The sequence below is a fragment of the Coenobita brevimanus genome, chromosome 63 (genome assembly GCF_032717465.1).
Source record: "Coenobita brevimanus isolate Jiangsu-jjx chromosome 63, ASM3271746v2, whole genome shotgun sequence".
NCBI lineage: Eukaryota > Metazoa > Arthropoda > Malacostraca > Decapoda > Coenobitidae > Coenobita > Coenobita brevimanus.
In genome coordinates, this window is record NC_137016.1 from 43,063,338 (window position 1) to 43,086,900 (window position 23,563).

At 42.4% G+C, this 23,563-nt stretch overlaps 1 protein-coding gene across 1 annotated transcript in view; it reads left to right on the forward strand.

The window, feature by feature from the left end:
* Acat1 (Acetyl-CoA acetyltransferase 1) overlaps nucleotides 1-23,563 on the forward strand; it is a 65,675-nt gene that overhangs the window by 15,472 nt on the left and 26,640 nt on the right. Inside the window, exons 5-9 of the mRNA XM_080275883.1 lie at nucleotides 8,282-8,437; nucleotides 8,824-8,938; nucleotides 9,695-9,870; nucleotides 17,674-17,862; nucleotides 22,519-22,676. Coding sequence (XP_080132009.1) covers nucleotides 8,282-8,437; nucleotides 8,824-8,938; nucleotides 9,695-9,870; nucleotides 17,674-17,862; nucleotides 22,519-22,676 — 794 coding nt within the window. The remainder of the gene's footprint in view (nucleotides 1-8,281; nucleotides 8,438-8,823; nucleotides 8,939-9,694; nucleotides 9,871-17,673; nucleotides 17,863-22,518; nucleotides 22,677-23,563) is intronic.

The following is a 23,563-nucleotide window of genomic DNA, read 5'->3' on the forward strand; positions in this document are numbered from 1 at the left end:
TACGAGTGGATGGAGAGGTTGGTCAGTGGGGTGTGCCAGCTGAAGTAAATGGGAATGATAGTGCTTTGGTGGACATCTGTGCTGGTAAGGGGTTGGCAATAACCAACACCTTCTTTCGGCATAAGATGATCCACAGGTATACATGGTGAGTCATGAGGAGGATGGACGGTGAACTTGTTGAATAAAAGGCAATGATAGATTACGTGTGTGTGGATGAGCAAATGAGAAGACAAGTGTTGGATGCAAGAGTGTGAAGAGGGTAGGGGGTGGGGGAATGAAATCTCGGATCATCACTTAGTGATGGCCAAGGTAAGGCTGCAAAGAAAATGGGTGAAGAGACAAAGGGGAAGACAGGAGGAAACAGCCCCTGTGAGAAGAGTGGGGAAGTTGCAAGATAGTGAGAAAAAGGTAGAGTATAAGAGCATAGTGGAAGAAAGATTGGGAAGGTTTGAGTTAGAGCAGATGGAAGGGGTGGAAGATATATGTAAAATATTCACGGAAGAGATAGGTGCAGCGTGTGAGGTGGTTTGTGGAATGAGGAGGAGATGCAGGGGTGTGCAAGGGACAGCATGGTGGAATGATGAGGTGAAACGAGCTGTGGAACAAAAGAAGGCATATAGTGAATGGCTAGCGAGTACAGATAGGGGAGAAGATGAGAGAGAGAAGAGAGAGCTATATGCGAGCAGGAGAAGGGAGGTGAAGAGATTGGTGAAGGAGAGTTAGAAGAAAGTAGTCATCATCATCATCTAATCCTGTGTTGCCCCATGAGGAGTGTGGGAGCCCAGGACTAGGCAAGTTGGTCCTGACATTCAACCCCCACTCTCTGGGTTTTATCCGACGTACTCCACTCCTCCCCACGGGGGATTCCCATGATTTTGGAAAAAAATACCCTAACACAAAACCTAATATCTGCCAAACTATAACAGCTAGAGGAAAAAATAAAGATAAATAAGACTCACCGACTCTTCCTCTCTCAAATGAAAGTATCCCCACATCTCCAGGTGGTCCCACTGATGAATAAAGATAAGTTAAAGATGATTGGTTTTCCGTGTTTTGATGGGCTAATCTGGGTGCGCGCCACTGCCAGTGACCTTGGACTCGCGGGCTAGCATTGACAGCACTGACCAGAGTGGTGATTGTAACACTGCCCAGCCTCTCGGAATTTTCCACTCATTCTTTCGACTTTTCCTTACTCATCATCAAAAGGACGAGTCATCACCGTGTCCATGTGACTCCCCATAGGGTTTTCTACCTGTTTCATAGTGCCACTATGCCCTGTAGGTGTGTGGGAAAAGAATAGCTCTGATTTTCTGTTCTAGCTTCTTGCATCAATTATGATAAATTCCCTCTACTACAGCACTTATATTTGCACTTGACATCATGATTACGGGTAACTACACTTTGAAAAGTAAATGCTCTGGGTGTTTTACACAGTATGGTTGAGTATTAGGTAATTACCTGTACAAGAATTGTGACTAATTTGTACTAACTTGTACAAAAATTGTGATACTAATCAGGGGCATTGTGCAGATATTACTAATGTTATACACAACTTACATTTTTTGTACTTCACATCACAAATAAGCTTATGCTAACATATTTACCATTACTTTCTGAGTAATGGGGGAAAAAAATTAGGTACAGCTAACCAGGTAATTTTCTTTCTCTCCCATGCACTTTTGGTTTCTTTCATTGTACCAGATAGGGTTACTCAAGGTATTTCCAATCACTTTCATAAATAACCATAAACAGTAACACTTATTGCAATGCACTGTAAAACTTACTATAAAACACTTATTTCATAACACTTACTAGATATATCTTATAATATCTTACAGTGAATTTCACTTATGTATAAAAAAAAAATACACACACACACACACACACACACACACACACACACACACACACACACACACACACATTTATGCATACCTACTTACTATTTACAATTTCCCACACACCTGCTCAGTCACTGAGCCCTTTCCCCGGCGGTAAGGGCAGAACTTTCATGGGGGTTGACGATGCAATCAGCCCCACTCATGGGGGGACGGAATCGGACGAGGAGGATGAGGAAGACATCATTATTGGAGCCGGATGTTGGAAATGAAATTCATCACAAAAAAATGTAAAATATTGGAAATGGGTAAAAGTACCAAGAGACCATCACTGAATTATTTGACTGGTAATGAACCAATCCCAAAAGCAAGAGAAGCGAAGGACTTGGGAGCGCTGGTCCAGGATAAATTGTCACCTGAAAAACACATTAGCAAGATGGCTAGAGAGACGTACAATCTTTTGACTAACATAAGAGTAGCATTTCATTACATGGATGAGGAGATGATGAAAAAACTGAGTGGTCATGATCCGCTCCAGGTTGGAATATGTGGCAGTAATGTGGTCCCCACATAGAAAGGGAGATATAAACAAGATCGAGAGAATACAAAGAACAGCTACCACAAATTGACTTAGGACCTCCCCCTCCCAAGGTATTAAAAAACGCAGAAATCATAGTATATCACAATGTTCGTTCATGAAATGCCATTCATTAATATGAAATGTTTCCCTTGTTTTTCAGGACCAATTGGATGCATTCTGGCATGGAATCACTTAGATCTCTATAGTAATCTAAGGACATTTCTTTGCACCAAACATTTGTCAGTTCAGTCTTGAGGTTGTCCAGATTGGATTTCTTCTTCTCTGCCATGATTTTCTTCATCTTTGCCCAGCAGTCTTCCATCGGATTTAGATCCGGATTGTTGCCAGACCAGTCAAGGACCTCAATCCGATTATCCTGAAGCCATTTTGTCACCTTTTTTGACTTGTGACATGGAGCTGAATCGTGCATGAAAAAGTCACACCCATGAATAGCAAAAAAGTATAACAAATGATCTTTCAGAACTTGAATATACCAACCACCATTCATCATCAAGTTCTTAGGAAGAAAGTACAGGACTCCCCTTCCCATTTCATCTGAGCAACACTCCCATACTGTTATTGATTGTGGATGCTTAACAGTCCGTACCATGTAAGCAGGGTCATATCGACTACAGGCAGGAGGCAGGGCGTTGAACCTTGGCAGAACACGCCTGGAACACTTGAAATGTGCTTTCATCGGAAAACATAACTTTTCTCCACTCATCCGATGTCCAGTGTGCATTCTTCTTGACAAGCTGAATGCGCTGCTTCTTCATGTGGTCAGTGAGAAGCGGTTTCTTGGCTGCATTGCAGCTTGGCAAACCCAGCTCCTTCTGCATGTGGTGTTGGATAGTTCGAATTGAGACGTCTTGTAACAGCTGGGGATGCATTCTCTTCAATTCTGCTGCTGTCAGTCAAGGATTCTTGATTACATCCCTCTTCAGAAACGTATCTGTACCTCTGGAAGTCGTCCTCTACTTTCCACTGCCATGCTTGCGCTCTGGTACGACATCAGGTGGCAGGCCGCGTGCTGCAGCAAGAATCTTCATGATGGTCGAATTTGCATGTCCAGTACGTTCACAAATCGTGTTGATAGGGACAGTATCCTTCCTCCATGCAATGATACGGACCCTCTCATCCCTTTAGCAGCACTTTCTAGCCATGACAACTCGACTCTACGAAAATAACAGGGCAAACAGTAATGCATATGAAAAAAGAGGGATGTGCAAGCTCAGAGTGACAGAAACATACACTCCCACTCTCCCTTCTGGGCAAGCACTGATGTGGTGAGTGTTTCACCACCTCCCGCCAACACCAGAGGAGTTGTCAGTTACTTCTTGCCCCAAAAATTCACTTGGTAGAGGTGGAAACATGAAGCAAAGACAGGCAACTCTCCCACAGCAATTCTGTGTGTAGGTCCTAAGTCAATCTGCGGTGGGTGTAGCCCCTAGCCTGGCAAATCTGTCGAACAGGAAGAGGCTGGAAAAGTTAGATCTACTTTCCTCTGAAGAAAGGAGAAAGAGGGACGACATGATTGCAGTGTTCAGGGCCATGATGGCAGTAGAAAAAACTGACAGAGAAGATCTGTTTGTATGGGATGGGAGCATTATGAGAGGACATGGAAAGAAACTGAAAAAGGCAAGTTGCTTGAAGGATATCAAGAAATACAGTTTTCCATGTAGATGAACAAACCTGTGGAACTGCCTGGACGAAGAGATCATCCAGTCTAAAAATTTGAACAAGTTCAAAGCAAAATTGACACTAAGAAACAGAGACGGGACCTCAAGAGCATAGCTCATTTCCTGTATATCATGACTAGGTACGTACACACACACACACACACACACACACACACACACACAAAAGGCTTGCCCTCAGCGCCTCTCAGTGGCACTTCGATTTCCCCAAGGGGTAGCATTCTTGCCAGACATGATTTCCAAGTCACAAGTTTTAATATTTCACACACAAAAAGTTATCACTTCACTTAAAATAGCACACTGCACCATTTGTTACACACCTACACTGTTATGCAGCACCAGCAATGGTGTTTCAATGGCCTTTCATGCACAAAATGGAATGAAGGGCAGACACATAATGAGAATGTCGACACTACACTGCCATCTTGGCTCAATCAGCTAACTAGGAGGCACCTCTATCAGCTGACTGGGAGGCCATATATGCATGGTAGACATGATTTCCAAGTCACAGGTTTCAGTATTTCAAACCAAAAAGTTATCACTAAACTTGATATCGCACACTGCACTCCATACGGCAATAACAATGGTGTTTCAGTGGCCTTTCATGCACAAAATGGAATGAAAGGCAGGTGACCATAGTGAATGTAATATCTGAATGGCCACCTTGGCTCAATCAGTTGACTGGGAGGCATTGTTATTGCGAATCTGCAATCATTTCACCATCCTTATTCCGAAAAGGAGTCTAACTTTTTGTTCACAGTTATAACAATTTATTAGACAGTGAACTGACATAGGATGGCCTGACACTATGTAAAATGGTGCTGAAGGAGCTGATGGTGAGGAGGACCTGTACACCCTGAGGAAAATATGCAAGTTGAAAAACCAAGCAGTAAGAGATGTCTTCTATAGTAGGATGAGTAGAGTGGTGGCTGAACGGGGAGGTTTAGACAACTGTTAATGAGCGGTACAGAGCGCTCATGAACAATCTTTTGAGAATTAATGATTCAGTGTGTGGATGAACAAAGGCCCTCCTGATTCAATGTGTGGATGATTAAGGGGCCCTCCAAGACATGAAGTAGCATGGTGATGGGGCGAGGGTATAGATGCCACATTTAAGGAGAAAACAAGAATTTTCTGGGAATGGAAAAGAGGTGGTAATAGAGAGGAATACTTAGCTGCCAAGTGTAGGACCAGAAAGGAGGTATACAGGACAAAATCTGAGTTTCAGTGACTTGTACAGGATAACCTAAATAGTGCCAAAATGAAAAATGTGCAATTTAAGGTGGCAAATCACATGAAGAGGGAAAACAGGGATATAAATGAAGGTGACCAGTGTGTGAAAAATGATAAGGAAAGGCAGTGGTATACAGTAAGGATATTAAACAAGCCTGCAGCATTATAAGAGGTTGCTGAATGAGGAGTTTGATTGGAAGAGGAAAAATTTGGAGTCAGAAGATCCAGTGTTTGGCCCCTGGTCTTTGATGCTGCTTCTGTGAGCAGTGCAACAGGCAGGATGCAGTTGGGGAAGGTGGTGGGTGTGTTTAGGTTGAATACTGAAATGCTGAAGGCCTCAGGAGATAAGAGTTGGTTTAATTACTGATCTGATAAATTCAGTTTGAATGACTATCCACAACGCTGGGTGGTAACCACATAACCAACTCATACGTGTTTACTATGTGTCAACAAGTGGGTTGGCGGAGGGTTAGTGCCCCTCCCTATAAAACAACTAACTCAAAGACAAACAGCCACCCCTTATGGGATTATGGCATCTTTTTTTTTTTTTTAAATAACAGAACAGAGAAAGGAAAAACAAATGAATAAAAAAAAATAATAATAATCCATACACCAGATTACTGGCTATAGATAGACAGATAAATTCAATTACTGTACATATGAGTACCAGTATGTTGTCTCAGATGACTGGATGAAGAGCGTGTAATTGTGTATAGGGGGAAGATGATATTCTGAAAAGAGGAAATTATAGAGGTATATAATTTTTGGATCAGTTAATGAAGGTAATGGAGTGAGTCCTAAAAGGTATGATGAAAGAGTGAATACTGATGAGATGGAGTTTGGGTTTATGCAAGGCAAAGGGACCATTGATGCCTTATTCATTGTCCAACAGCTTCGGGTAGGAAAAATATATAGGTATGGTACTTTGTTTTTGTTGATTTAAAGTCCTCTGACATTAAGGAAAGGATGCTGTACTTTGTTTTTGTTGATTTGAAGTCCTTTTGACAGAGTCCCAAAGGAGGTGGTGATGTGACCAATGAGAAAGCTTGGAATCGAGGAGTGGCTGGTTAGAGTGGCTACATATACTGTACAAGTGTGTGCTGACACCCAGTTGACAGTGACTGGAGATTTGAGTGATGAGTTTTCCGTGAATGCTGGTATGCATCAGAGGGTCAGCCTTGAGCCCTTATTGTTTGTCATGGTGCTTGAAACTCTTGTCAAGTGATTTTAGAAACGGACTCCCATGGGAGATGTATGCTGATGACTTGGTGTTGACTGCAGAAAATGACGGAGATGGAGGAAAGGTTTAGCAAGTGGAGAGATGGAATGGGGCACAAGAGTTTGAGAGTAACCATCCATCCATCATCCAGTCCTATGTTGCCCCATGAGAAGTATAGGAGCACAGGGTTAGGCAAGTTGGTCCTAACATTTAAGACATGTAAGATGAGAGTGGCCAGCCTCAATCATCCCTGAAGGGCATTGCGTGAACAATAAACGCCAACCATCCCTTGGATATAAGCCTGCACCGGCTCAATCCGATTGTACAATAGCGCCTTAACTATCCGCTAAACCACCAGGCGCCACAATTTGGTTATATGGTTATCACCCAGCATAGTAAATGGTTTCCTGGTGTACAGGAAACCATTTGGCATGTCACTCAGTGTAGAGTCACCCATAGGCAGAAGGAAGAGGAAAGAATGAAGAAAAGAATGACAGAAGAGGGAGTATAAAGTCACCTGTAGGCAGAAGGATGAGGAGAGAATAAGGGAAAGAATGAGGGCACAAGAGTTTGAGAGCAAATGCAGATAAATCCAAAATTGATGAAATCTAAGGCTGGTGGCTCTACTGTCAAAGCAGAGGCAGTGTGGCCATATGCACTTTCCCACAGACTGATGAAATCTAAGGCTGGTGGCTCTACTGTCAAAGCAGAGGGAGTGTGGCCATTTGCACTTCCCCACAAAGGTGTAGGAAGTACGTCCATCTTGTGTGGTATTTGTGATAAGTGGATGCATAAGAGATGTAGTGGTATTAAAGTTAGGTTGTGAAGTAATGCTAATTTTGTGTGTGTGGTGTGTTGACGAGAGCTCGCAGAGACTGCAAGACATGAAAAGATTGATCTTGATGGGGAGTCACTTGTATGTGTGGAGGAGTTTTGTTATTTGGAGGACATAATATGTGCTGGAGGTGCAGCATGTGATAGAAGTGTAATGCTGTACTGTAGTGAGACCTGGGCAGTAAAGAAAGGGGATATTCGCAGGCTCAAATGTACAGAAATGACAATGATTAGATAAATGTGTAGTGCATCCTTGAATGGGAGGCCTTGGGGGGCTAGGACTGCAACTGAAGAGTTAAGATGACGGATGGGACTGGAATGTATTAGCGTTTTGATGAGGAGGGGAAGATTGCGATGGTTTGAGGATATTGGGAGGATGGAAGATGGTAGCTGGGTGTGGAAGGAAAGAGGTGTGAACATCGAGGGTATGGTTACAAGAGGCAGACCAAAAATGACCTGGGGTGAGATCACAGTATGTGACCTCAGGGATAAGGGACTGAATAGAAAAGCTGTCAGAGACTGAGCAGCATGGAGAGATGCCATGTTGGGGCCATTATGAATTATACAATACAATATGATACGCTCTTTTCTGAAATCTGTACGGTACAGCTTTACGTCATAAATTACGTTTGCCTCATTGAACAGCTACTAGCTATGGAAACTCTAGCCTTTTAATTCAGCTTCTGAATGTTTTGTCCCCTCCATTATTCATCAGACAAGAAATATGTAGTAAATGAACATTTCATGTCTTTTTGTCAGTGATACTTTCATACTGTTATGCTCTGACCACTCAGCGATGTGAACAGTATCAGTAAACTTAATGCTGACTGTTAACAGGTCTGCTTCTCAGGATCAGAAAACTTAATGCTGGCTGTTACAGGTCTGTGCTTCTGGGATGAAATCTGTAATGATGGCATCACAGGCACTAATGTGTGGATCCCAGGAGGTGATGGTGGCAGGGGGAATGGAAAGCATGTCCAATGTCCCATACTATATGGCCCGTGGTGACTCTCCCTATGGTGGAGTAACTCTACAGGTTAGGTTACTGTTATTGCTTTGAAGCTTTCTGTACTTCTGGATTACCATGTTTAATTTTAAGAGTAATTCAGTTTAGGATAGCTAAATATCATAGTAAGGGAAACAAGAATGGGCTTTAAGTGGGAGTACATTAGTTTGATTTTCACTCAGCTCAATGTAGAAGTGTTGATTATGGGAGATGTATAGTATGGAAAACATAAGCTTAGACTAATGAAGAGTAAAATTGACTTTTTCCCCACTCCCAGGCAGATGGCTTCCCCAAATGTTTGCTTATTTTATTCAGCAAGTTTTAGTCATCATGAGATAGGAATTATAATTTGGCATAATTGTACAGCATCTATTACTTGTCCAGGTACCATGATTTTAATGTTTAATTAATTGCAGGATGGCATTGTGTTTGATGGACTGACTGATGTATATAACAAATTTCACATGGGAAATTGTGGAGAAAACACAGCCAGAAAGTTGAATATTTCACGTGATGAGCAAGATGAATATGGTGAGTCAGCTGTAGATGTTTTAAACTTGTAAACACTATGCAGTGATAATAATGTGTTATACAGTGAGTGGAATGAAATGACTATGGAATATATGCCAGAGGACCTTGATAACCAAGTTATAGAAGGCTGTGACTGCACCATAATACAAGTGCAAAAATTATCAAGGAATAAGTTTTTTGAGTGTTATAAGGAAGCCATGTTGTTATTGTTGTGGACTTAAGGCTTATCTGGATGAGAATCAGGTGGACTGCAAGCTTATACTTTTTGGCTCCAAAGTATATCAGAGTATATTATCAAGGATGGATTAGATTTACATTTACTAATCTTCAGCAAATTAAATGGGATACTGCAGCAAAACTATACAGGTACACTTAGATTTTCAGAAAGTAAAGTAGCAATGTAATTTATCTATTGTATTCGCACACTAGAAGTAATGTAATTGTATAAGAGAGAGAGAGAGAGAGATCTGCAAGCTTGTGCTTTTTGGCTCCAGAGTATATCACAGTATATTATCAAGGATTACATTTACATTTACTAATCTTCAACAAATTGAATGGGATACTGCAGCAAAACTATACAGGTACACTTATATTTTCAGGAAGGAAAGTAGCAATGTAATTTATCTATTGTATTCACACACTAGAAGTAATGTACTGTAATTGTATATGAGAGAGAATGATGATGATGTACCCTGTCATATACAGTACAAAGAAGATGGGGGTTAATATTACTCAAACATTATGATTACCATGCAGGTATACAGAGCTACAAGAAAGCTGCTGATGCTTGGGCCAAGGGGCTGATAAAAGAAGAGATTGTGGAGGTGAGGATACCTGGCAAACGAGGGAAGCCAGACACCGTGATAACGGAAGATGAGGAGTACAAGAAAGTTAATTTTGAAAAGTTCAAGAAGCTAGCCACAGTCTTCCAGGTGAGAAGAACCCTCTGACAGTGGTTCTCTCTACCAACAGCCTTTTGTAACACTGTAATTTAATGTTTAGGGGTGTATAAATATGATAAATGTTTTAATACAGCCACACCCCTGTATGTGATGGGGTTATGTCAAGTGAAAACAGATCGCATACCCATTCCAACTTGACTATAATTTTGACTTATGGGAAATATGAGACTCCTGACTAACCAGAAACAAAAATACAAAAATCACTTACCATGCTTGCAGGGGGTGTAATCCAAGCATAAGGAGGGCCTCTTGGTATGATGTAGAAGCGCTAGGGGAGCATATGATTGCTTCTGTGCAACATTTCTTAACCATAATCACAACTGAACAGTAGTTCTTTATATCGTAAAACATGCTTAGCTTCAGGTTAAACTCCGCACACATGGCGTGCATTGAGCAACCAACATTGATCCTTTCCAAAACTTTCAAATCACAACTGAACAGCAGTTCTTTATATCGTAAAACATGCTCGGCTTCAGATTAAACTCCGCACACATGGCGGGCATCGAGCAACCAACATCGATCCTTTCCAAAACTTTCAGCTTCTCTTGAATGCTCAGGGTCTTCAGTTTCAACCCCTTCCTGCCTGAAAGAGCCTTGAGAGCCTTGGAAGCCATGCTGGTTAGGAATAGAAGTGCAGAATACAGAGTGGAATGCGAGAGAATACCGACAATAGTAGTAGCAGATGCTAGACTGAGCCAGAGTGAGGCAGGAGGTTATGGGACTTAGCAGTGCTGCCAAACATAATGTACAGTACTGTACAGCACAGAATTCTGCTAGACTGGCCTAAACAGTGATAAAAATCCACCAGACTGATGGAAATTAATGAACATTAAGGAAAACAATGCTAGATAGAACTTTACAATAGGCCAGATGTAGAGTAAGCTTTATCATTTATTCCCCCACATTTTTTTTTAAACCTCTACATTTAGCGGGCAAGCCGCCATATTAGCAACACTGGGTGGGAGGTCGCTGGTGGGCCTTCACAGGCTAGAACATGATGAGCCGGTGCATCATCATACCGAGATATGGCTTCCCTTAGCCGAGACTTCATGTCTTAGGGGGAGTTTTACCAGAATTTTCTGACCGGTGGAGTAACGCGAGCCCTCACAGCCTAGAATGATGTGTCATCATTCCAAGATGGGCCTTCTGTTAGACATCATTTTACAACTTTGGGGAAATTTTTCTTAGATTTTTTTTTTGACCAATATCAAACATTTTAAATAATTTTCATTAATGATTTTCATGTGCCATTACAACCTGTGAGTAATTCCGACTTGTAGGATGCCGACTTGCAGAGGTTTTACTGTACTTAGAAATAACATAATGAGGTTGATTTAGCATGGGTTCAGAGGTGACAGCAAGGTGGTGATGCACCATGTAATCTATAATCTCAGAAACATTTTTGTTGCTCACCTGAAGTATGTCCTAGACCAGTTTAAGTCATCACAAAGGGTCTCCCCCCCCCCCCAAGGCCAGGGGAGAATGATGCAGTCCTCTCTAAGTCATAAGTTTCAGTATTTCAGACACACGAAAAAAGGTTACCTGCTGGCCCTTTAGCACCAGGGTGTGAATCCCGGTGCAAGCTGCTGGCATCACTTGACTCAGGTGTTATTCCACCCTTCACGTGTTGGTGGGTAAAATCTATCTATCTATCTATTGCCAGATGCCTCAATCCCGTTTGGGGTGGCCACAAACAAATTGCCTCCACGTCGCCCTGTCCCCCGCCATTTCACTGCCCTGCTTCCAGCTCACACCCCCCCTCTCTCATATACCTCTCCACCCCATCCCTCCGTCTCATCCTCGGCCTCCCCCTCCCTCTTCCCCCCTCCACCTCACTCACATACACTCTCTTCATCAGTCTTTCACCCTCCATCCTCTCCACATGGCCAAACCACCTCAGTGTGTTCCTCATAACACTTCCTATCACATCCACATCCACACCACAACGCTCCTTTATATCCTCATTCGTTAGCCTGTCTCTCCATGTGACTCCACAGGCTCCTCTTAAATAACTCATTTCCATTGCTCTCACTCTTGACTTGTGTCCTTCCAACAACGTCCAAGCTTCACTTCCATACGTTAGAGCTGGTATCACAATACTGTCATGTAGTAACTTTTTCACTTCCATGCTCACTTCCCTGTTTCTTATCACTGCTTTCAAAGAACCAGCAACCTTTCTTCCCTGCTGTACCCTTTCAAGCACTTCACCCTCCAAACCTCCATCCTTACTCATCACACTACCCAAGTATTTAAACGTACTCACATTTTCCAATTCCCCACCATCCAACCTCGCTGTACATTCACCGACTTCACCTCTCTCAAGGACCAACACTTTACTCTTCCCTACATTCACCTATAGATTCCGTTTCTTACACACTCTCCCAAACTCATCCACCAAGCCTTGCAGCTCCCCTTCGTCTTCACTCAACAACACAGTATCATCTGCAAACAACAGTACAGGGAGTTTCCAAACACTATCCTCTCTCACAAGGGTTATTCCAACATCCACTACCCTACCTTGTACCTCTTTTATTACCCCATCCATGAACAGATTGAACAACCATGGAGACATGACACATCCCTGTTTCAACCCAACCTCCAAATAGAAAAATTCACTTAGTTCACCATCCACACTCACTGTAGCCTTAGCATCATCATACATACTCTTCACAGCATTCAACAGCTTCCCATCTACTCCATATATTCTTAATACTTTCCACAATCCTTGTCTATCCACCCTGTCATATGCTTTCTCCAAATCCATGAAAGACGCATACAACTTCTTTCCCTTCTCTAGAAACTTTTCCACTAAAGATCTAAGAATGAATATCTGATCTACACAATCTCTTCCCTTCCTAAAGCCTCCCTGTTCTTCTCCAACTAATTTCTCTGTTCTTTCTCTAACTCTGTCAGTAAGTATCCTACCATACATTTTTCCTATTATACTAAGAAGACAAATGCCCCTATGATTACCACACACTTCTTTTTCCCCTTTTCCTTTGTACAAAGGAATGATTATACCTGACTTCCAATCCTCCGGGACTCTACCTTCCTCCCAGGCCAATCTGCACATCTTCCACATCCATTCTACTACTATCTCTCCCCCATGCTTCAGCATTTCACCACACACTCCATCAATTCCTGGAGCTTTCCCCAATTTAACTTTCTTCATTGCTTCCACAACTTCTATCCTACTGATTTCTTCCTGTCTTCTCACCTCCCTCCTTCTCCCAGCCATTCCCCAGCCACTTATACTCGCATTACATCCATCCTGTATGTTCAACAGTTCCTTAAAGTGTTCTCTCCATCTGCTCACTTTTTCTCCCTTCTCCACTAGTAATCTACCACATTTATCTTTCACTCCCCTGCTAACCTCACTTCCACCCTGTCGTACTCTCTTCACCTCTTTCCAGAACATTTTCTTACAGTCCCTCCACTTTACATTCAAATTCCTTCCAAATTCCTCATCCACTCTCTTCTTACTCTCTCTTACTAATCTTTTCACCTCTCTCTTTCTTCTACATATAACTCTCTCTTCCGCCTCTCAACTTCTTCCACGCCCCTATTTCTCATCCATTCATTGTATGCTTTCTTCTTTTGTGCCACAGCCTGTCTCACCTCTTCATTCCACCATGCTGTTCCTTGCACCCCCCTCCATCTGCTCTTCCTCCCACACACCACATCACATGCTGCACATATTTCTTCTGTAAATATCCTACACACACCTTCCACGTCTCCCATCTGCTCCAATTCATATTTGCCCAATCGTTCCTCCACTTCTCTCTTATACTCTGCCATTTTCTCATCCTCTTGTAACCTTTCCACTCTCCTTGCAATTACTCCTTCCTCTCGTCTTTCCCTTCTTCTATTCCTCCATCTTACTTGTATCCTAATTCTGGCCACCACCAAGTAGTACCGTAAAACACCCTAACTTCGGACACTTTTTATGTGTTTTAATTAATAACTCTGTGTAAAATGGTGCAATTTTATCCCTGTTGGTGTCATGTGGTAGCCAGGGACAGTACTTACTGAATCCATATAATAAAAAAAATTAGCCACGCTAAACTCGTGTTTTTTTTTTTTTTCATTTTCAAGTGTCCGAAATTAGGAACAAATTTCCTAACTTTGGACGGCTCTTCCAAACTTCAGACATCCAGGTATTTGCCCTTTAAATATGAGAATGGTTAATAGCACCTGTCTCTGGACACGCTGGCCAAACCTCAGACACTTTAGTTTTTAAAAAATGTCAAAAAAAATATTGGGCACTCGTGACCCAAGTTATACATATATAAAGAGAAATATCCAAAAATATCTTCTTTTTTGAGCTCATTATTTGAGATCACATTAAGATGCATCATATCACACTGTAGTGAGGTATTCTGGCCATTAATATAACTAATAACTCTTCAGAACCTTTTTCAGATGAAAAAATTATATGAAAATGCATTGCATATATTCTAGACTGTAAGGGGAACTGATCTCTTTTTCCTAGACAAAACATCATTAATTATCAAATAGCTACCTCACTAACTCAACAAATGCAAACTGAAATAACATAATAATATTAAACACTTCTTACAGGTTCTAATGACACCCACTAACGCGCACACAAATCAAGACACGCACACACAGGCATATGTTATGAAGGCACCATGGAATGTATTAACGAGCTACACACACACACACACACACACACACACACACACACACAAACAAACATCCCAAATAGGACTGTGATTGTAAACACACACACACACACACACACACACACACACACACACACACACACACACAAACAAACATCCCAAATAGGACTGTGATTGTAAACACACACACACACACACACACACACACACACACACACACACACACACACAAACAAACATCCCAAATAGGACTGTGATTGTAAACACACACACACAAACACACACACTCCCCTAAGAGGCCTGTACTTGTAAAACACACACACACACACACACACACACACACACACACACACACACACACACACACACACACACACACTCCCCTAAGAGGCCTGTACTTGTAAAACACACAAACACACACACACACACACACACACACACACTCCTAATAGGTCTGTGCTTGTAAAACACACACACACACACACACACACACACACACACACACACACATACACTCCCCTAAGAGGCCTGTACTTGTAAAACACACACACACACACACACTCCCCTAAGAGGCCTGTACTTGTAAAACACACACACACACACACTCCCCTAAGAGGCCTGTACTTGTAAAACACACACACACACACACTCCCCTAAGAGGCCTGTACTTGTAAAACACACACACACACACACACACACACTCCTAATATGTCTGTGCTTGTAAAACACACACACACACACTTTCCTAATTTAAGTGTTTATTTAATGACAATGTACATATTTCTAATGTTTTCAGAGGTCCCTCCCAATAGTCTGAAAAAAACAATACAGTAGTTTGAAAGACCCTCGGCCCCCTGCCATTTGGATTACAGAATTTTTACTGTATATACAGACTGATATGGTAAGTACCAGAAACAAACACAGGTATGGTTGGGTTAAAAAGTGATGAAAAGGGTATAATAATGAAGAAACATGTACAACAGAAGTCTGAGATAGGTTGAGGTACAGGGTTTCAAAGCCATGGAGGAGAGAATTAGTGGTCTCCACTGCCTGGGATTTACTCCTCAAGTAGGGGGTCATCTCAAAGCCATTAGCAATCAAACACTGCACCATCATTGTCAGGAGAATCCAGCTCAGGTGCGCAGTAATTTTTTTTTTGCTAAAAAAATGCACTGTAATGGTAGGAATGCAGATTTTTGTCTTGCCGTGATAACAAAAACTACTATAACCAAGGGATCACCGTACAGTAGCCTACCCCATATTTTACAAGTAAATGTATGTCAGATTTTAGTACGAACTTGATGTAGCACGAGATTCTGCATAATCTGTCGTCTTGTACAGAGACTGTACTGTATATCCAAACTATATTGACGGCTTATCGTACTACATTACAGTTTTGTTTTGTTTTCATTTTTGAAGGCTCCAACATGCTTGCATGCATCAGCCTTGGCACCTAATGGTGGCTCTCCACGCTGCTCAATCTCTGGCAGCTTCCCTACTTAGTCCCTTAACCCTGAGGTCTTACTCAATGACCTCGTCCCAGGTCTTTTTCGGTCTACCTCACGCTACCCTACCCCCAACATTAACACTGCTGACTCTCTGCACCCAGTTATCATCCCCTATCCTCTCCACATGCCCAAAAACCATCTCAATCTGCTTCTTCTCATCACAATACCAATACACTCTAGTCCCATCTTACCTCTCAACTCTTCCATCATAAACCTAGTACCCCCAGGCCTTGCGCTGAAGGACGCACTGAACATTCACCAAATCATTCCTATTTCTGTACATTTGAGCCTGCGAATATCCTCTTCCTTTACTGCTGAGGACTCACTACCATACAGCATTACACTCCTAACGCATGCCGCCACATACAAAGATCCCTTAGCATGAAGGGAGAGCCCTCTCAATGTCAGGAGATACAACAGCTCCCTGAACTTCTTCTGACCACTCCTCACTCTAGCCACAGAGCTAGCTCCTGCCCCACCTCCAGCATAAAACATGTCTCCCAAATACAGTAAAGGTTCCACTAATCCAACCACCAATAATCCTCCTCTTCACATTTTCTCCCGTAATAATCGGGCAGCTGGGAGCGCCCATGAACTTACACTCTCTCCTTGCAATGCAGAACCTCTACTTATCAAAATTCATTTATCTCCAGAACTACTACTCTTCACTCTCATCTTAATTGTCAGGACCAACTTGCTTAGCCCCGGGCTCATACGCTCCTCATGGGGTGATGTAGGATTGGATGATGGATGGATGGATGGACTACTATTCTCTGAAATTCACTTCCTGGGAGTTGCTTCCCACAAACATTTAATCCACTTTTATTTAAATCCAGTTGTTATAAATATTTTATGAAAGAAGGATGCCTTTAGGCACATGGACCTTTTTTTTTATATCCTTTGTTTTTCTTTCCTCCATTCATTGTCTATAAAATATATATATATATTTATTATATATATATCTCCATCCATCCATCCATCGCCAGACGCCATGTATCCCAAATGGGGTGGCCAAGGGCTTAGAGTTAATTGTTTTACAGAGAGGGGCACTAATCCTCCACCAACCCCAATTTTTTTTTTTTCTGCTTTTTAAACATTTTCTGGGCTTTAAGGATTTGTCTAGCTTGGGCTTCCCCTTGGACTTGGATTTACCTGCCTGCAACTATTCATCTACACTTCTATGCATTTCCAGTGAGTAAAGCAATAATGCATATAATTTTACGTGTTATGTACATATTGCTATTTTTTTCAAAGGTCTCTTCCAGTAGTCCAAAAAAAAAACAGTCTAAAAGACCCTTGGTCCCCTGCCGTTGGGATTACAGGACTTTTACTGTAACAAAACTCTTCCACACACTCAAGAGACTCACCAGCAAGTTCAATCATTTCACGCCTGGCAGTATCCACATGCTCTCCCCGACACACCACACACATGAAATCAGCATTATCTCACAGTCTACCTCTAATAAGTTAAAGGACAGTACTACTTTTTTTATTTTTTACTTTAAACTAAAGTAAATATAGCTGGAAACTGAGTTCAAATGATGGTAAAGATCATGTCAGACAAAACATTTTGGGAATATAATGTGGTATCTAACCTTGATTCCTCTCTCTGACTGCAGCGTGAGGGTGGGACAGTGACAGCCGGTAATGCATCGACTTTGAATGATGGGGCAGCAGCCTTGGTGCTTATGACAAGTAAAGCAGCTGCTAAGCACGGGGTGCGCCCACTGGCTCGTATTGTTGGTTTCTGTGATGCAGCCACTGACCCCATTGACTTCCCAATTGCACCTGCCCTTGCAACACCTAAGGTACTGATGATTATTTTATTAATAATTTCTTAACCAAGATACTGTATGCACTCCCATTCTCATCTATCTCAGCAGGCACACCCCACTCACCAACTATTCCATCCACCTTCACATTCCCAACTTTACCATTCATATCACCAATCAAAAACACTCTCTCATTCCTTTCAAACTTTTCCATGCACACTTCTACATTTGTCCACAACTCTTCTCTCACTCTTCTAGCACGATCTTGCGTTGGCGCATACACACACACAATGGCCCACATTTGTATTCCAACTTTCAACTTTACCCACACAATCCTTGACCCAACTGATCCATACTGTCTTATGCTCCTCTTCCATCTTTTACTCACAACTATACATACTCCTTCCTTTGCCCTCTCATTCTCACCTACTCCTGCACATATACTCCATCCATACTCCCATTCTCTCACACTTTCTCCTCTCCATTTTGTTTCAGTTATTCCACATACATCCACTTTCGCACCCTCAAGCACCTGGACAATCTCTCTCTCTTTCACCTCATCATTCGCTCCCCTTACATTCCACATTCCGATAACCACGTCCTTTGTCCGGTCCTGGGTCGTCATCGTTTGGTCAGTCCTTGTCCAAGGCTTATTGTTTGTTTTTTTTAGTTAGTTGTTTTCTGGGGAGGGGCATTAACCCTCCGCCAACCCTTTTAGTCGCCTTTTACAACAAGCAGGGATACTGGGGGAGTATTCTTGAAAACCCCCCTACCCCCAGGGGTAGGCTAAGGGACAATAAGGGCCTCACAGCCCTCACTCATCACTGTCAGAACTGGCTGGCTGGGCACGGGTGGCTGATGAGGCTGGACTGGTGGACGAGTGTGTGTTGTCCAGCGCCGACTGTGTGGGGACGTTTGCGTTGCGTTAGTGCGTTCACTGTTCACTGAGCCACAGATGATCCATCGTTGTAGTGAATCGTTCCCATCGTATACTGAGCGTAGGGTACTAAAATGTCGACATCGTATAAGTGAAATATCGTATAAAGAGCCATCGTATAACGAGGAGTTACTGTATATACAGTAATCTCTTTTAGACCTGGACGCCCAAGACCCGGACACCCCAAGTCCCAGACATTTTGGGCTTGGGTCCAAGAAATGTCAAAATGTAAAAAAAAAAAAAAATGCCAATATGTGTTCATCCCTACTCTAAGTTTGCCGCACAGTGATGAACAGCTGTGTTTTGGCGAGTAGTTCCGGCGACGTCTGCTGGAGTGCCCCTGCATCCTCCCCATTTCCCGCCTACCTGCTGTCATGACGCACGCTTGTCACCATGGCTGCCCACGTGCTCGCTTTTGGGATTACACAGTGAGTAAACTGCAGTACCTTGCCACTAGACCACAAGGGAATTGACAGTGTTGTGCAGTGTTAAGAAATTAGAAGTCAGAGTGCAAAGGATTAAGTGCAGCACAACACTGGATTACTGCACGTGCTTCAAGTGTACCCTCACCGGTGTCAGAGCCCGAGAGGAGGCAGATTAACCTGTACAATCCTGCCGTCAGCATGGTGCCGACAGTACAAAATGTCTCGATTAATCCCAGCAACGTGATGGTGCCAACAGCAAAATTTGAGCGCTGTAGCATGTCTCAAACTACTTTAATGTAGCTTATTTTTTGCTAAAGAGTAGCTTAATGTATTGGCAACACTCCAAGCAGTTGTAGTACTGAGTTTGGTTCTGCGTGGGTGGGTAACATCAGTGTGCCACTGTCCGTCAGAGCGTCAGGATGTTACGAAAATCACACCATTTTTCCGCCTCATTGGGCTGGAGGAGGCTGTTGAAATTGTCACATGGACCCTTCTGTCCCTTCATTTAGTGATTATTCAGAAGAGGAAGACCTGGATGACTATTCTGGGGAGGAATATGAGCCAGTGGAGGACACTGAGAAAGGGGAATCCCCCTTTCTCCTCCCACGTTCTCACTCATCCCGCCCAGTTGGGTGGGAAAACATTGCTCTTGGCTTGGGAAACTGGGCTAAAAACATGATGGATGGCTATCCTGGTCTTATTTCTCCTAGAAGGAGTACTTTTTTTTGCTTCTCCTTGATTTATATGTCCTTTTGGATTATTTTATGTAATGAACATTTTTTCCGTTTTTGGTCCGGGATTGGGTGGGTATAAAATTGCAAAAATGCCTGGGATGGTACGGGTTAATCTTCATGATGGCCACGAACATGTCGTAAGTACCCTGTACTCTGCTAAATATTTTCCTTACTCACTTCAGATTTCTCATTCTCTGGTTCCTTTTCATTTATTTTATGGTTTTTGACCCTGATTTGTGTGCATGTGGTCTGAAATAGGTGCTATGCATGTCCAGCGAGGAGTTATTTAGGTGGCTTTCAAAGTTAGGTTGGGTTGGGGTCTATAAGTATCTGTCCAAGGGCATTTTTCCCAAGTCCTGGACATTGCATTGGCTCTATCATCATCATCATTAAATCCTATATTGCTCCATGAGGAGCATATGAGCCCGGGACGAGGCAAGCTGGTCCTGACATTTAAGATGAGAGTAACCAGCCTCACTCATCCTTGAGTGGCATTACATGAGCAATAAACCCCAACCACCCCTTGGATATAAACCTTCACTGGCTCAACCCAACTGAAGTACTGTACTGTAATTACCCACTAAACCACCAGGCACCATAATTTGGTTATATGGTTACAACCCAGTGTAGTAAATGTTTCCTGGTGTACAGGAAACCATTTGTCTTGTCACTCAGTGTAGAGTCACCCATAGGCAGAAGGAAGAGGAAAGAATGAAGGAAAGAAAGCTGGAAGAGGAAGTCTAAAGTCACCTATAGGCAGAAGGACGAGGAAAGAACGAAGGAAAGAAAGACAGAAGAGGATCGAAGGAAAGAGGGATGGAGGAGAGGAAAAAGGCAGACACCTGAGTGCAGCACTACATTGTGTGAGTGGATGGTGAGTGCCCCCACCTACCACTCTATATATATATATATACAGCATATAGTCATTACTCATTTTACGATGATTCGGTTTACGATAATTTGTTACAACGATGAAAGAAAAGTTCCAACCCAAAATTCGATTTACAATGAATTTTCCACTATAACGATTTTGCCATCGGAAAGTGCCAGGCATATGCAAGGTGACCGTCGCTTGTCTCAGGCAAGATTGCGGCCCCGGTGTGCAGGCATTGTATGGTTTAGGTCACACCCCCCCTTCAAAGCCCTGTCTTTTCAACTTGTTCATGTGTGCTCCCCTGATATCGTCACCTTTCAGCCAAACATCGCACTACAGTACTGTGGATTTGTGTGCCCAGTGGTAAGGTCTGTGCCACTGTAAGCCCCAGTGCTATGGTTGGTGCAAGTATGGGTCCCAGTGCTAAGGTTGGTGCAGGTATGGGCAGCATTCTCCTCCCCTTAACCTGTTCCTGTCCGACTCAGAGGCTGACCACTAGTGCCTTTAAGCACAGGCTGTCCCCCAGTCTCAGGAGAGACGACTTGGAACAACATAGGAAGGAATGAAGGTGTGTTGTCATTTATGGTTCAGTCTTGGTTAGGTGTCTTTGGGAAGTTGAGTTGACATAACCCCCCTTTTATAATGGGTTTCAATCTCCCAATTTACGATAAAATCAGTATACGATAAGGTATGACCTCACGTAACCCCATCGTAAAACGAGTAATGACTGTATATATAATATATATATGGAGGGTGAAGTGCTTGAAAGGATAAACAAGGAAGAAAGTCTGCTGGTTCTTTGAAAGCAGTGATAAGAAACAAGGAAGTGAGCATGGAAGTGAAAAAGTTACTGCATGACAGTATTGTGATACTAACTCTAACATATGGAAGTGAAGCTTGGACCTTGTTGGAGGGACACAAGTGAAGAGTGAGGGTAGTGGAAATGAGTTATTTGAGAGGGGCATGTGGAGTCACATGGAGAGACAGACTGACAAATGAGGAAGTGACGGAGCATTATGGTGTGGATGTGGATGTGACAGGAAACATTATGAGAAACACACTGAGTTGGTTTGACCATGTGGAGAGAATGGAGAGCGAGAGACTGACAAGGAGAGTGTGAGTTAGGTGGAAGGGGAGGGGGAGGCCAAGGATGAGATGAAGGGACAGAGTGGAGGGGTATATGAGGGAGAGGGGTGTGAGCTGGGAGCAGGGCAGTGAAATGGTGGTTGACAGGATGACAGAAGCGATTTGCCTGTAGCCACCCCTTACAGGATGAAGGCGTCTCGCGATAGATACCGCTATGTATGTAAGTACTGTATATATATATATATATATATATATATATATATATTGGGTGGAACTTGAACACATGTAGTAAAAGCAATAAAAGATGTCCAATATAATAAAATATTAAACCAGAAAAAAAAAAAAAAAATAGAATGTAATTTCACTACATCTTTTCTGGTAAAGTACAAGAACTGAGCAGTGACTTTATCTTATTTAATGAATCTAAGAATAAAGATTTCTCAGATGGTTACTGCAGTTTAAAGCAAGTAACTGAACTTACAAACAAGGCTTAGTAACTGCTCTGCTTTTCAGTAAGAATGCAGGTTTCATTCCATCATATTGGAATCTGTTTCTGTAGCATCTTTCCCTAGCATGGGAATGCACAGCTGATTTTTGTGAGATAAGAATTAATGTACTGTATTTTGGATATTACAGCTGCTAGAGATGACAGATGTTAAAGCTGATGAAGTGACAATGTGGGAAGTGAATGAGGCATTCTCAGTGGTGGTTCTAGCAAATATTAAGATGTGTGACCTAGATCCAGCCAAAGTCAACATTCACGGTGGAGCAGTCTCTCTTGGTCATCCTATTGGGTAAGGTATTGCAATATATAAGGTATATATACCTAATACTGTTTCTGAGATAAAGGGGTTTTTCAATTAAACAATATATTGTGCTGATGCAAGGACTACAGAACTTACACAAAGTGTGTTGTAACAGGAACACCTTTGGACTAGCAGCTGACAGATGCTACAACAGAAATGGTTAGTTGGCAACCACCAACTGGGAAGTACAGGCAGTCCTCATTATAAGTCCAGATTTGTTCCAAATTATGTCAAAATTTTCCACAGATTGATTCAGTTAACTGGGGTAACTGGTCACTCAGTTCTGTAGGTAATGGAACAAATTTAATATGCTATTTTTCTATAGTATACGGTGGATGTAATAAAAAAAAGAGGATAGGGTTTATGAGGACTTTTTGTGCTTCCATGAGTGCAAGAGCAGTGTGGTAACAACCTTGGTTACTAGTCACAAGACCATTTGCTATAGGGCAAAATCCAAGGTGTTTAATCTTCACAGCTACAGATTTCTGACCTGTCTTCTGTCATACCCTGAGGTTAAAAGAAGAAAGAATACTGCCTACATATTCCATGCGTATTGTGGTGGTAGAAGGGGGGGAGGGAAGAGAGGTGGCATGGATTGAGAATCTCCTTAGCATATCATTAAAAATGATTGATGAGGTCTTGGGTCTTGATCCTGTGATTACCCTGGATCCAGTAAATCATGCAGTAAGTTACAAATGATGTGCATTTAGAACTCTTCCTAAGAAAGGTTGATTGGTACAGCATTAATACCCATCTGTCCATTCATCATTCAGTCCAGTAATGCCCCATCTGGAATAGGGTCAGAGGGCTAAGCTACTCAGTCCAGATTAAAGACAAGGAGGACCAGATCCTGTAAGTGGCAGTACATGAGCAAT